Below are 16,201 nucleotides of genomic sequence, written 5' to 3' on the forward strand. Positions count from 1 at the left end.
TTATAAGTTTTCATTGGGAAAGTTTAGATATGTTATATATTTGATCATTCTTAATGATTTGATATGATTTTATCATATTTTAAATGGAGTACTAAATGATATCAAATATATGATATAATAACTCAATGTGATACCTTACTGATCCACATGATTCATTGATTGGGAGCCATAAAGAGTTGGAGATTGATATTTATATACAATACCATCTAAGGAGAGCTAATGTAGTGTCTATCCTCAAATAAGAAATCATTGGCGTTACCTGTTAGTTACTTGTTACCTAAATTTAGAATGTTTGTAAAATCATTACACTTCAACATAATATTTCATCCTTCATATATGGGTAGTCTAAGAGGGTCATTTACATTTTCTAAGAGTTATTAAAGTAATTTATGCTGGCTTTTGGAAAGAATTGGCCATGTAGTCTAAGAGGGTCATTTAGATCTTCTAAGAGTTATTAAAGTAATTTATGTTGGATTCTGGAAAGAATTGGCCATATCACATCCAAATTGTAGACTTTAATAATAATAATAACTATTAATCCAACATCAGGATGACTCTTTATATTGACTTGTATGATAAGAAATGTAGAACACACTTGACACATGAAGATCAAAATTATTAAGACTAAATTGAAATAAAGGCAAAGAAAATAATATGATTCCAAGTATAAGACATGGAGGTCTCAATTAGAAACTTCATTTATTAAAGGGTAAGCCTTTTGAAGGGTATTGTAAGATATTATGGAGTTGTTATGTTTAGTCATAGATATTTAAGTTTTCTATAAATTAATATCACCTATTGATATGAATGATGTGCACGATGCTTTTTATATCTCTACATTAGAGGTGAGTTTTAGATAAAAAAAAAAGCTATTCCATATAATAAGATAATGATGCACAAGTATTTAATACATATCAAGTGGTCAAAAAGGATATTGACATATGATGTTAAAGATATAAGAAATAGAAGAATATCAAACATTAAAGTTTTCATAATAATTGATAAAAAAGAGAAGTCCTCCAAGAAAAGTGCAAAACATGAAGTGAAATTTTTTTTTCTTATTTTAATACAATGGCTAAATAAAAAAAACTATCCTCATCTCTTAATTTCGCATGAATGACGTTATGGACATAAATAGAAAACTTGGGGTAAATTACATAATTGCCCTTTTTCTTTTAACTCATGAACATGTTTTGAAAGGTTTTAGTAATTGGTTAATTTAGTGGATTTTAAGGAAGAAAGTGAGAATTTTACTTGGAACTTCAGAATATTAAAGGAAGTGGGTTGTCAGCAGAAAGTGGAAGGAAAGCATAAGGAGAGGAGATACTAATCATAATTCTAATTTGGTGAAGAGATGGAAGATTATTGATATTTTGAAAGTGGGGAATCTTTATCATTCTTTAGGAAGCTAGAATTTCATTCTAATATGAATTTCCTATTTCATAATTTGTTAAGTTTTGTTATGTGATCATGAATGATAAATTTTTTATGTGGATGCCATGTTCTTGAACTTGATTTGCAAGATGCTTACATCACATTAATGAAATTTGGGTGTTTTTTTACTTTTCATGAAATATTATGCAAATGAAAATTTTTTTTTATTTTAAACATTCATGATTATTAAAAATATTTTATGTTAGTTGTTGACTACCTAACGTTACCCTCCACTTTGCTCATCCAAGGCTTAGGACCTATCAGCAAAAGTGTTAAGGTAGCCAAGCAAAGAGATAAGAAAAGTAATGATTTAGTTCAAGTGAAGTGTATTAAGGATGAAGATAAAAAAATACTTTTATTAGAAGAGGATATTCAATAAATCCTCTTCTAATAAAAGTGGATGAGATATTTTTGATGAGTTTTTTAATGAAATTGCAAGAATATGATTAACTTTAGTGACCTTAATATTACCATAAATGAAAATAAAAAAAATATATTTTTATCAACATATTATTAAAATTAAAATTAGAGAGTCTCTAAAGAAAATGAAGTGTAAAAAAGCTGTTGGACCTGATGATATTCCAATAGAGTTGTGGAAATGCTTAGGAGATGAAGGAATTTATTAGCTTACGAAACTTTTCAATATAATTTTAAAGACTAAAAAGATGCCAAATGAGTAGAGAAGGAGTGTGTTATTCCTATTTTTAAGAATATAGGTGATACACAAAAGGATGTGAATTATAGAGGAATTAAGTTAATGTTTCATACTTTAAAACTATGGGAGGGAGTTATTGTGCATATGTTACAATGTAATACTAATATTTTTCAAAAACAATTTCGATTCATGCCAGGTAGGTCTACTATCAAGGCTATAATTTATTAAGAGGTTTGATGGAGAAATATAGAGAGAATAAGGAGGATCTACATATGTATTTATTTATTTAGAAAAAGTTTATGATAAAGTTCCAAGAAAACTGCTTCGGAGAGTTCTAAAGAAGAAAATGGGTTAATAATTCTTATATTCAAATCATTAAGCATATATATGTAGAAACTGTAAGTTGTGCTCAAACAATAGGTGGTTTGACCAAGTATTTTCCTATTTCAGTTGATTTACATCAAGGATCAGCTTTAATCCCATATCTTTTTTGTTTTAGTCATGGTTGTTATTGCTAGACATTTGTAAGGGGATATACCCTGGTGCATACTTTTTGCAAATGATATTCTTATTATTGGTAAGACTAGAGAGGGAGTCGAAAGAAAATTTGAATTATGGAGGTCAACTTTAGAGTCTAAAGGTTTTCATTTGAGTAGATCTAAAATTGAATATGGAGTATAATTTTAGTAGTAATAGATTTAGTTGGGGGATTATGGCTTTGGGCGATCAACTCATTAATAAAAGTACATATTTCAAATATCTCAAGTCTATTGTTCGAAGGGATAGTGGAATAGATGGGAATATTTTTATTAGAATTCTAGTTGGATGGTTGAAGTGGAGGAATGCATCTGGCATATTGTTTGATATAAATACACCCCTCAAACTTAAGGGAAAATTCTATAAGATGGTAGTGAGACTTATAATGATTTATGGCATATAATGTTGGCCACTAAAATAGAAGCATAAAAATATATTAAGTTTTGCAATGATGAGCTGGATGCTCAGATGAATGAGTGGCTTCATTCATAGAGACAAAATTTGAAACAAGTATATGCATGAAAATTTTGGAGCAGCTCTACTGGCAGATATAATTAGAGAGAGTCATATTCAATTATTTGGTCATAAAATGTCGGCCTTTTGATGGTCTAATTTGGAGAGTAGATTTATTAGATTTAGCCTTTATTAAAAAATGTTCCTGTAGACCTGGTTAGAAAATATTAGAAATGAAATTTTTTTATTATATTTAAATGTGAATTTGACTCTTCACAAGACATAATGGATAAAAAGGATTCATTTTATGACCAAAAGGATTCATTTTATGGTTTTTGGGTTGGGTTTTAATGAATTAGTAGAATCATTTATACCTTTTTAATTCATAATCCATTAATGGGGGGTGCATGTGCCCCCACTACCTCTAAAATAAATTACTTAGAACAATGACATAAGCCCATATTTAGAACTTAATCATCCATTATGGTACAACCCCTTATCAGCTTTAATTTCATTTATTAGAGGCTTTTTCCATTTCAAGTCTTCAATACACATTCTACTCGGACCATGCAATGCTTCAGCTGTAGAGAGAGAAAGACTAATGCGGTAAAATGTTGAAAGAGATCGAGAGGGAGGAATGACTTTCCATTGTGGACGGAATGATGAAAAGGGATTTTGGTCAACAAGTTTGAGAGATCTCCTCTAAACAATTTGGCTAAAGCTAAAATTGAAAGCCTAAAGGGGCTTAAAGCTTATTGTTTTAATGGCTTAATAGAGCAACAAGTTCGCCAACGAGGAAACCTACTCTAATTTTTGTAATTTTTCTTTTAAAATTATTTATTAATCCAAAGAAGCCACCAACATCTTTTTCTTGGCCACATGAAAAGCATCAATTGATTGTTTTTCCTTTTGCTTCTCTCTCGTGACTCGCAACTCACGGCCTCAAGGATGACTTTCATTTTCTCTTTCGCTGCTCTCTTACCCTCAAACGAAGATCGTCAATGGCAAATGTTTATGTCTTATAAACTCTAATGATCATGTTATTTGCATTCTTCTCTTGGATCCGATAATGAAACGCAAACAGAACTATTTTAATGTATTTTAAGCTTCCAAATGAGATGACAAACATAACTATTTTAATTTAGACCCCGTTTGATTAAATTTTTTAGCTTTGCCACTGCATCTATAATTGATCTCGTAAACTGGAATAAAATCTTGTTGTTGTTGTTGTATTGTAAAAATTCATATGAAATCATTTGTATGATTTTAAAGGGAAATGACGTGTGACTGTGGTTATACCTTTTTAATTCATAATCAATTTTCATTTGCACTTCTATGTTCCCAGCCTACTGTTGATTCCTATTTTTAAGAATATAGGTGATACACAAAAGCATGTGAATTATAGAGGAATTAAGTTAACGTTTCATACTTTAAAACTATGGGAGGGATAGGAATAGATTTAGTTTCATACTATGGGAGGGATAGGAATAGATTTAGTTGGGGGATTATGGCTTTGGGATATCAACTCATTAATAAAAGTACATAATTCAAATATCTCAAGTCTATTGTTCGAAGGGATAGTGGAATAGATGGGAATATTTTTATTAGAATTCTAATTTGATGGTTGAAGTGGAGGAATGCATCTGACATATTGTGTGATATAAATACACCCCTCAAACTTAAGGGAAAATTCTATAAGATGGTAGTGAGACTTATAATGATTTATGGCATATAATGTTGACCATTAAAATAGAAGCATAAAAATAGAATAAGTTTTGCAATGATGAGCTGGATGCTCATGTGAATGAGTGGCTTCATTTATAGAGACAAAATGTGAATCAAGTATATACATGAAAATTTTGGAGCAGCTCTAATGGCAGATATGATTAGAGAGCGTCATCTTCAATGACTTGGTCATAAAATGTCGACCTTTTGATGACCTGATTTGGAGAGTAGATGTATTAGATTTGGCCTTTATTAAAAAAAATTCATGTGGATATAAGAAGATCTTGTTAGAAAATATTAGAAATGAAAATTTGTTTATTATATTTAAATGTGAATTTGACTCTTCACAAGACATAATGGATAAAAAGGATTCATGTGCCCCCACTACCCCTAAAATAAATTACTTAGAACAATGGCATAAGCCCGTATTTATAACTTAAGCATCCATCATGGTACAAACCCTTATCAACTTTCATTTTATTTAATACAGGCTTTTCCATTTCAAGTCTTCAATACACATTCTACTCGGACCATGCAATGCTCCAGTTGTACAGAGAGAAAGACTAATGAGGTAAAACATTGAAAGAGAGAGGGATGAATTGAATGTCTTTTCATTGTGGACGGAATGATGAAAAGAGATTTTTGTCAACAAGTTGAGAGATCTCATAAGTTCACCAATGAGGAAACCTACTCTAATTTTTGTAATTCTTCCTTTAAAATTATTTATTAATCCAAAGAAGCCACCAACATATTTTTCTTGGCCACATGAAAAGCATCAATTGTTTGTTTTTCCCTTTGCTTCTCTCTCATAACTCACAACTCATGGCCTCAAGCATGACTTTCATTTTCTCTTTCGTTGCTCTCTTACCCCCAAACGAAGATCGTCCATGGCAGATGTTTATGTCCTCTAAGCTCTAATGATTATGTTATTTGCATTCTCCTCTTGGATATGATAATGAGACGGCAAACATAACTATTTTAATGTATTCTAACCTTCCAAATGAGACGACAAACATAACTATTTTAATTTAGGCCCCCTTTGATTAAAATTTCTGGCTTTGCCACTGCATCTATAGCTGATCCCACATAGTGGAATAAAGGCTTGTTGTTCTTGTTGTTGTATTGTAAAAATTCATATGAAATCATTTGTATGTTTTTAAAAGGAAATGATGTGTGACTGTGATTATACCTTTTTAATTCATAATCAATTTTCATTTGCACTTCTATGTTTCAATTAAAAATATCAACTTTTATAAAAAAATATTTGTGATGCTACTTATGGAACTTATTTTAAAAATTCATATAAATATTTTATGTTATACCTACCTTGCTTTAAACCAAATATTCAAAATCAAACAGGAGAATATTCTGTCATTACTTTTTGAATTTTTTTTTTTCACACTTTTTATTGCGCCAAAGGCAAAGTAGACTTTCTCTTTTGAACATTAAAAGACGTGGAGCCACAAACAATTAAAAAAACACATGAAAATTTGTTAAAAAAGAGGGAGAAGGCCGAACGGAGCTTAGGCCAAATCCGTGTTGTAGCACTTCTGCTCCGCAGCAAAAAGTTGCGTGAAAAAAGCCAATTTTTAGAGAGCCAAACGGAGAAGAAAGCGCTAATGATTTCATTTTCAGCCAATCGTTTTTCGTTTCTCCTATCCTCGCAGCTAAAGTAAGTAAATAAATTATAAAGAATTTTATAATATATAAAAAAGGCGAATAGGAAATGGACTCCGGTCAAAATCAGCAGCATTAAACAAATAAATTTTAAAATAACAGCCGGCCGGCCGGCCGGCGGCAGCGGCCGTATTCTACTGATACTTCCCAGCCTACTGTTCCTCGAACTCTCCATAACACATGAAAGATACTTCTTATACTTATTTTAGGGAAAAAAATTAAGAAAAAAATTTAGACTCCAATTATTTATCATGAAAGCTAACTTCTCATATAAAATACAATTACAATAAATAGTGTTTATTTATTTTTTGTTATATGTTAGCACTATTATGTTCAATATAATAATTTGTTGATACCTGATTTTAGTTTAGTATACGCATAATGGGTTACTTAATAAGAATTTAGATTTGTGGGTGTGATCTGTTAAGTTGTCTTGGCTCATATATATTCAGCATTCTATTTTAAGCTTGTTGCGTCCTGGAATATTAGCGGCGGTAAAGAAAAATGAAGTTTAACGCCTTAGTATTGCACAAAGATCCAGCACGCAATCAGATAAGAGAGAGAGTGTAGCGTTCATTAGAGACAACAGAGTTTTTACGTGGAAACCCCTGAAAAGGGGGAAAACCATGGGGTCTGGCCCAGTTTGAATGAATCTACTAGTATTTGAGGTCGATTACAAATTAGGTCTTTCCTTGGGAGAAGGTCTTGGCTTGATGTCACAAATGTACGTCATAAAGAACGCATTACATGGTGGGAGTTACAATAATCAATCTAGACATGTTTTTTTTTTTGTTGGAATGGCCATAGTTGGCACGACATAGGGGTCCAAAAGATCATAGTTGGCAGGAGACCGAGGTCAAAATGACCGTTGTCTGGTGATGGAGGTTGGAAGGACCATAGTCGACAGGAGACAGGGGCCTAAAAGACCGTAGTATAAGGGCAGTACTCTAGGAGAACTCTGGACGTCAAGTGGTGGCCCGGTAGAAGTCTGAATCTCAGGTTTCGGGCCTCAAGTGGTGGTCTGGTAGAAGTTCGAACTTCGGGTGGTATCTTGGTAAAGCTCAAGGCATCAAATGATGGTCCGGCAGAGGTTCGGGCGTCAGATGGTGGTCCGGCAGAAGTCTGAGCCTCAGGTAGTGTTCTGGAAAAAGTCTGGGCCTCAAGTAGTGGTCCAGTAGAAGTTAGGGCCTCAGGTGGTGGTTCGATAGAAGTTTGGGCCTCATGTCGTTGTCCGGTAGAACCCAGGGCCTCAAGTGGTGGTTCGGAGAAGCTTAGGGCCTCAAGTGGTGGTCTAGCAAAGCTCAGGGCCTCACGTGGTGATCCGACGGAGCAACGACGTCATACGGTGTTTCGTCGGAGGTGAGGGCCTCTAGTGGTGCTCCGGTAGGGGCAAGGACCTCGGGTGGGGGCCTGGCAAAGGTGAGGGCCTCAGGTGGTGGTCCGGCGGAGCAATGACGTTAGGTGGTGGTCCGGCTGAAGTTAGACGGTGGTCGAGGAGGAGCTTCTTCCTTCTCTTTCTTCTCTTCTCTTCTTCTCTTCTTATCTTCTTATTTGGGTCTCCTTTCAAGAGAAATGAGGAGTTTATTTATATATTTTTGGAGTGGCAGGGCCCATAAATAGGTGAGAGATCAAGGGTAAATGGGGAGTAGTTGGATGGACGGTCGATATTGAATCCCTTAATTATGGACCATTTAATGGACATTTAAAAGTCTTAAAGATGTCGGAATTCAGTGATCTTGGGCTCATTGAATTTGTCTCGTCGAGGCGCCCGATTCGACTATAAACACGTTATGTTTGAAAATCATTTGGTAATCCAAATTGTTGTTTGAACCTTCCAACAGCGCTTCTAACCCTTGATATGGACCCGTTTGGGCTCGGATTGGGTTGGATTTTTTGGATTTGTATTCTGGAGACACTGAGTTCATCGGTAAGTTTGCTAAAATCAGAGTTCGGATGGTTCCAATTTTAATTTTGAACGTTTTCAACTTGATTTTGCCTCGAGATTTGTGCCCGATCAAGATAAGTTTTTAATGATATTTCAGTTGTCCTCTTATTTTTGGACTTCAATACTTATAGAGTCCGAAAATATATATTACAACACTTACAATTGATTGAATTGCAAAAAATGTAAGAAAATTCCTTTCCAAAAAAAATAAATTTAATCAAACTCGATCATAAAGGCCCCGTTGAGTTTCGAAAGTATAAAAATTGGATCCAAAATGCTGAAAAACCTTTTTGGGGACCCCAAAAATGTTCAATTTGGAATGTCCACATGAAATTCGAGCCCGAAATATCTGCTATAATAATCATCATCTACAGTGACTGTTTGCAACAGTACCGCCATCTACTGTAAATGTTCTCTACATTAATAGCTTGTGTGTTGCTGTAGTTACCGCTACAGTAATTTCTATAAAATAAAATTTTCTTTTTTAATTTTCCACTTCTGTATGTATCTGCTTGCTACAATAACAATTTGATACAATGCACGTGCCCCAATTTTTTTTTTTTTCATAACCACCCTAACTTCTCCAACTTCTCTCTCACACTCCTATAAATACCCCCCTTGGGGGTATGAAAACCCTACACAGGCGGCATCCTCTGTCCAGGCCCAGGGCCCCTTTGCAAGAAGGTGATTTCTCCCCCTTCTTCTTCTTTCATCTGAGGCCTTCACCCGGGATCTGTACAGGCGGCATCCCTTGTCCAACCCCGGGGCCCCTCTCCATAAGAAGGAGGTTTCTCCCTTCCGCCCTTCTCGCCTTCGGTCCTCTTCCTATATGGGAGGTTTTCCCCTACTTTTGGATATGTGGCATCCCTTATCCAACTGTAGGGGCGCCCCTCCCTATTTAGAGGGCATGTCGAGTGACCATTTTTCTTCGAGAAATTCCACAATTAAGAGAGATTCACATCTGTAGTCGGTTGGTGATGGAGGTCAGAGAGATCATTGTAAGGAGGTATGTTGAAAGGACTGTTAACGGGTAGAAATTCAACATCAGGTAGAAGTCCGGTGAATGTCCGACAAATATGAAGTACTTGTTTATTTATTTTTATTACATAATTTATTTAATGTATGGTATATGTTAGCACTACTCTATTCAATACAATAGCCTAATAATAACTAACCCATTATGCTTACATGTTATATTGGGTTGGGTTGTGATGTTATTAGGGGTGTTAATTTCGGGTCAGGTTCGGGTCGAACCCGAAATTGACCCGGCACTATTCAGGTCAACCCGAACCCGACCCGTTTTTTGAAAACGGGTCAGTTTTCCTAACTCGAACCCGACCCGCTTCGGGTCAAACTAAAACGACTCGAATGACCCATTTCCAACAACAAAATTTCTAATTTTTGGATCAAAAACGGGTCTATCTCCTCTTTTCGGGTCAAAAATGGATCAAATCGAGTTTTCGGATCAATTTCGGGTCAAAGGGTTAACCCGACCCGACCTGATTTTTGAAAATGGTCGAAATGTTAAACCGAACCCGACCCGTTTCGGGTTCGGGTTGACCGAACCTGAAATTTTTGAGTCAAGTTTGAGTCAAGTTTTCGGGTCATGTCAAATATTGACACCCCTAGATGTTATGTTTATTAAGACTATACTTGTATTAAGTGATTTATTTCCGAGTTATTGATGTGAGCCAACTCTAGAGCTTAACTTAGAGGACTTGGATAATAAGATTTATAAAGATGATGCAATGTCAGTTATTGAATAACAAAACATATCATTGACTAGACAAAGATATTGTAAGTTGATAATTAAATATAATATTATTTGGATAAAATAAAAAAAATGAAGTCTTATTTTATATTTTTATTTGTTGATGAAAGTGGTTTAAATAATAAAGAAAATGGAGATGACATAATGGGATTCAATGATTTGGATGCATTTGAGATGAAAGATTTTTGTGAATCAGGATTTGAAGACTCAACTTATGAGAATAGTTTTCATGATGCAAATTTAGGATATTTCTAATTTTCCTCCTGTGAAATTATTTGAACTATAGAAACCATCCAAAAAAATAAACATTGTTAACTTTATCTCTATATCATGAAAGAATTTATTATGTTATTTGATATTTTAAAATGCTAAAATCTTTCTATAATTTGTGGTATTTACATGTGAAATATATTAATGTGTTTTGCTTATTTATTCCATATTGAGTGTATAAGTATAATAATTATCTTATTTTTATTTTATTTTTAGAAGTTCATTGGTTGGAGGAAGAAACTATAAGCTCTCATAAGAAATTTTGATTTTATCTTTCCATTTATGATTACGAAGAGATTAATTACTTATAAAATAAATATATTTAATTTTAAAATTACTTAATTTATTTATTTTATATTTTTATGCCTCATATTATTATTCTATCAAATTTGTTATTTATATATTTTCAAATGATTACATCACTATTACGTACATTATATAATATTTGAATATAATTACTATTTACTATGTCATCCAATTTAATCACAGTTTATCTCTGATGAAATCATCAAAACGCTAAACAAAACCTTTTCTTTATATAAAATATAAAAATAGTATATAAATACTCTCTCTCCGAATCAAAATTTGAGAGGAATTGCTCTCGCAAAGAGAGATGCCCGGAGAGAGATCCCCTTGAGAAGCTTCTTAGTTCACCAATACCCGGCTTTTCTTCTACGCACGACTTCATCTCCGTCTTCTGGAGCATCTTTGTTCTTCCTGGATTTTACTAGCCGTACTTGTTCAGGAGAAACGAATAAGGTAGATAGATAGGCAGAGAAAAGGAGTGTATAGCAAGATGAGGGCAGCGTTGAGCACGATCCAACAGACGCTGACGGATGAGGCGGCGGCGTTACTCAGCCAGGCCATCGGTGAAGCGGCGCGACGTCGACATGGACAAACCACTCCACTACACGTGGCAGCCTCCCTGCTTTCTTGCCCCTCCGGCATCCTCCGTGAGGCCTGCGTCCGCTCCCACCCCCACTCCTCCCACCGCCTCCAATGCCGCGCACTCGATCTATGCTTCTCCGTCGCACTCGACCGCCTCCCTTCCTCTCTTCCGAGCAACACTGAGTCCTCCTCTTCTTCCGTTACAGAGCCGCCCATCTCCAACGCTCTGTTGGCGGCTTTGAAGCGCGCGCAGGCCCACCAGCGCCGCGGCTGCCCTGAGCAGCAGCAGCAGCCTCTCCTCGCCGTTAAGGTTGAGCTAGACCAGCTCGTCCTCTCAATCCTTGACGACCCGTCTGTTAGCCGCGTCATGCGAGAGGCATCCTTCTCATCTCCTTCCGTCAAGGCCAGCATCGAGCAATCCCTCTCCTCGCCTTCGAATACCTCGATCTCCCAAATCGCATTCTTTTTGCCTTCCCATTCCTCGTCGACCAACGGAACAAACCCGTATAGCAATCCTCAGTTTCACGACCGTCCGGATGAGGTCAAGCGCGTGCTTGAAATCATGGCTCGCGGCCAAAGACGCAACCCTGTTCTTGTCGGCGATTCCGATCCCCGGCCGATTCTAAAAGACGTACTCCGCCGGATTGAATCCGGAGCTGACCCGCTCGTCCCGGCGTCGCTCCGCGGCGCGCAAGTTTTTTCCTTGGAAAAGGATTTCGCTGAGCAGTCACGGATTCTTGCCAGGATTAGAGAATTGGGGGCCTCGATTGAAAGCAGGGCTGAAGAGGTCAGCGTTGTGCTTGACCTTGGGGATTTAAAATACATGGTTGAAGGAGCTGGTTCGGCGCAGCACCATCAGCCTATTGTAGCCTCAGAGACTGTCCGGTCGGCGGTGGTGGAGATGACGAACCTCTTAAATCGGTTCAACAACGGCAGCAGCCAGCGTATTTGGCTCGTAGGCTTGGCGACTTGCGCCACCTATCTCCGATGCCAGGTCTACCATCCCGTAGTGGAAGACAATTGGGATCTCCAAGCCGCTCCCATCGCCCCAAGATCACCGCTTCCCCATTTGTTCCCACGGTGTGTGTGTTTGTTTGTTTGTTTCCAAAACGCCATAAATCAAACAAGTTCTTGTTCGGTTATTCCTAGAAATAACCTCAGCGCATATTTAACTTTTTGTTTTTAGTCTTCTTCATATTGATTTGATATTCGTGAAGTTCCATTTTGTTCGAGCGACCAAACGCTAACATTTGGCATTTATAGGGTTGGAGCTAATGGAATTCTTGCCACTTCTAAGGAGACTCTGTCCCCCGTGAGGAGTTTTCCTCCTCGAAGATCTGCGCCATCTCTTGACAGAAGCGACTCCTCCCAAAAATCTTCCCTGTGCTCTCTCTGCATGGAGGACTACGAGCGCGAGCTTGCGAAGCTTGTTGCAATGGAGTTTGAAAGATCATCTTCGGCGACGAAGGAAAAATCAGGAAACCCACTGCCTTCTTGGCTGCGGATTGCAAAAGAACAAGATCATTCCCAGGTCAGCATTTTTTATTCATAGATGTTCTGCAAGGATCTGCTCAATATCCACATCTTATTATCTGATACCAACTTTCTTACAGCCCAAAAAACAAGAGATCAAATGGAAGCAAAGGAGTGTAGAACTACTAAAGAGATGGCAGGAGAGCTGCTCAGAGCTCCACCACCCACACTCCTCGGCTGTTCCGATTGATAGCAGAAAACCGACAGCTTTATCAGTTTCCCCATCATTGCCCCCAACACCAAAATTGAGTCTGCAAATAAGCTATTTGAAACGAGCAGCTAGCCCGCCTGATAGCCCGGTGAAGACTGATCTTATTCTCGGTCAATCAAAGCCTTCCTCCACCACTGTGGTAAAACTTCACAAAGATCGTGTGAAGGAGTCAGATTGTTGCCAGCAGGATAAGCCTGATCCGTGCATTTCAGAAGTAGACTCCTTCAAACGGCTTTTCTATGGACTTACTGAAAGAGTTGGATGGCAGACTGAAGCAGCCTCAGCCATAGCCACGGCTGTAGTTCAATGCAAATCTGGCCATCGTAAGCTGAAATCCATTTGTTCAAAGGGAGCAATATGGTTGCTTTTTGATGGTTCTGATAGAGTTGGAAAGCTGAAGATGGCTGCAGCTCTCTCAGAGCTAATATTCGTCACAACCCCAATCACTGTTCGACTTGGAGCATCGCCTATTGACAATAATTACTCGAACTCTGATACAGTTCTTCGTGGGAAAACTTCCATGGATCGAGTTGCAGATGCTCTTTCTCGAAACCCCTTCTCAGTGATTGTTATCGAGGGCATCAACAGTGCTAATACTATTGATAAGAACACACTTAAGAGCGCAATGAAGAGAGGCCGACTTCTCGATTCCCATGGCCGGGAGATCAGTTTGCAAAATACCATCTTTATTCTCCTCACTGATGACCCCTCGCCTGTTCATTACGAAGAGAAGATTTTAGAGTCTGCAAGAACTGAATGGCTGTTGGAGTTTGCAATTCTGGAGAGCGTAGGTAAGCGTCAACCTGATTGGCTCGGCAAAGATGAACGATCAATAAAGAGATCGAGGAAATCACCACCACCAAGTCTATCCCTTGACTTGAACCTAGCAATTGGTACTGAGGATGATGAGAATGAAGATCCGGCCGAAGGTTCCGGCAATTCTAGCGATCTCACGGTGGAGCACGAGCAGGAGAAGGAAAATAAACGGCTGGGGATTAAAAAACTGGCTGAAACAAAAGCTTCACTACCATCTTGGGCGGCTACCGAGCTACCTTTGCTGGTTGATGAGATGGTTTTGTTCCAGCCAATTGATTTCACTTCGGTAAAGAGAAAGGTTACAGATTTCATAAGATCAAAATTCAAAGAAATTATCTGCCATGAGCATTCGATTAGGATAGAGGAGGATGCGCTTGACAAGATCATTTCTTTCGTTCGATGCAATGGGCTGGAAGGATGGGCTGAGATGATGCTAGTTCCAGGTATCCATCAGCTCAAGACTCGCCTCAAAGCTACAGCTGAGCCTGTGACTGTTCAGCTCATAGCAAAGAAAGTCAATCACGTCGTCAGTAGAGAGTTACTGCCGGCGGTGGTCAGCGCCGGCAGCATCAAAGTCAGCGGTTTATAGGGGGTCGATAGGTATATTAAAGATTTGTAAATAGAGCACACACACTTTGCTTGGTTCGTACCATTCAGGAGGCTCACGTCAAGAAGGGTTGAAACCGCCCAGAAGATGTAAAGCCTGAGGGATCTAATTTGACTTGTAGCTTCTTTAAATTCGAGATCGTGCGTCATTTAATGTGCAGAGGAATTATTTTATTAACAGATAAAGTTTCCCTGCGTCTATTTCTCTACCCTTTTGGTAACGCTGATTGGATTTCGCAAGATTATGATGTGTGGATTGCAGGTGTGGTGGATAAATCCACTAAACAAATGAGTGGGGGGGTTTGATTAGTCTATGATTTTATATCCATTGGATGGTCCGTTTGCAAGAAAAGTTCACTCGAATGGCTAAGATCTCAGCTTGCTAATGATTTTCGAATTCATGAAACTTTAATATTATATTTGATTTTTAGAGGGCACATGACAGTACTATCTTGCTTAGACGAATCTGTTTTGTACTTTTTTTGTTGTTGTGGTAACATTTTCATATAAAGAAAAAAATATATTTTATAAATTTTGCATATCAAATAAATATATGTTTTTTATTCAGATAATCCCAAAATTTATAATCAAATTCATCTTAGCCATATCTAATAAATGTATATTTGATAAATTTTGCATCAAGTTTACTCTTAGGTCCTGCATCAACATGAACATAGGATGAATAATAAAAAACTTTGAGGTGAGATAAACTTACCTTCTTTTCACTTCAGGCTTTCTCAATAACCCCTCATTCAAAGAAACTGGAGGATCACAACTGATCAGATAAACTACAATATTCATTGTCTTTGCCCAAAACTGCTTAGGTAGACCATTATGTAACTTCATGCTCCTAGCACGCTTAGTGATAGTTCTATTCATGCACTCTATAAAACTATTTTATTGTAGTGTTCTTGTGACAGTGAACTCATGTATGATTCCATTCAAAGCATAATACTCCTTGAACATCTTATCACGATACTCGTCATCATTATCTAATTTAAGACACTTGAGCATCAATCCCGTCTCATTCTTAACCATAGCCCTCCACTTTTTAAAAAGATCAAACACATTTGGCTTTTATTTTAAGAAGTACACCTATACATTTCTACTGTGATCATCAATAAAAGTAACAAAATATAATGATCCTCCTATAGAGCAGGACCCTATACATTAATATACAGTAACTCTAGGTTCTTTGACTTGACATTTGAACCAGTATTTAAAAAACCCAACCTACGTTGCTTGTCATATACACAATATTTACAAAAATCTAAATTTATAAAATTTAAATAAGGAAGCTTTTCTCTACTAAGAAGTGAATGCATACATTTCATACTCATATGGCCAAGCCTTCAATGTTAAAGACTTCTATCAAATGAATCTACTCTCACTATGAGAAAATCATTCATTACTAACAGATTTTCGGTGGTTTTCTGGCGAAATACGATAAAATATTTCTGATTATTTTTCTAACAGCTTTTTTAGCATATTTGTTTTCGGCATCTTTTCTGTGAGGAATTATTTTAAATATTTTTTATTATTTAAATTTTATTTATTTTAAAATTATATTTTAATGTATTAGTAATTTAAATTGTTTATTTTATTTAATTATTAATTTATTATTTCCTTTTAATTAATTATTAATTTTAATATTTTATTTTACTTAATTATTATTTTAAT

General features: G+C 36.6%; 1 protein-coding gene across 1 annotated transcript; it reads left to right on the forward strand.

The window, feature by feature from the left end:
- Positions 1-11,068: 11,068 nt before the first annotated feature.
- Positions 11,069-14,722, forward strand: LOC110114795 (protein SMAX1-LIKE 2). Its single transcript, XM_020847797.2, has 3 exons — positions 11,069-12,435; positions 12,619-12,886; positions 12,969-14,722. Exons 1-3 carry the CDS (start codon positions 11,264-11,266, stop codon positions 14,502-14,504), a joined length of 2,976 nt encoding a protein of 991 aa, XP_020703456.1. The 5' UTR covers positions 11,069-11,263; the 3' UTR covers positions 14,505-14,722.
- Positions 14,723-16,201: the final 1,479 nt, after the last annotated feature.

Source organism: Dendrobium catenatum, unplaced genomic scaffold (genome assembly GCF_001605985.2).
Source record: "Dendrobium catenatum unplaced genomic scaffold, ASM160598v2 fragScaff_scaffold_716, whole genome shotgun sequence".
Classification (NCBI taxonomy): Eukaryota; Viridiplantae; Streptophyta; class Magnoliopsida; order Asparagales; family Orchidaceae; genus Dendrobium; species Dendrobium catenatum.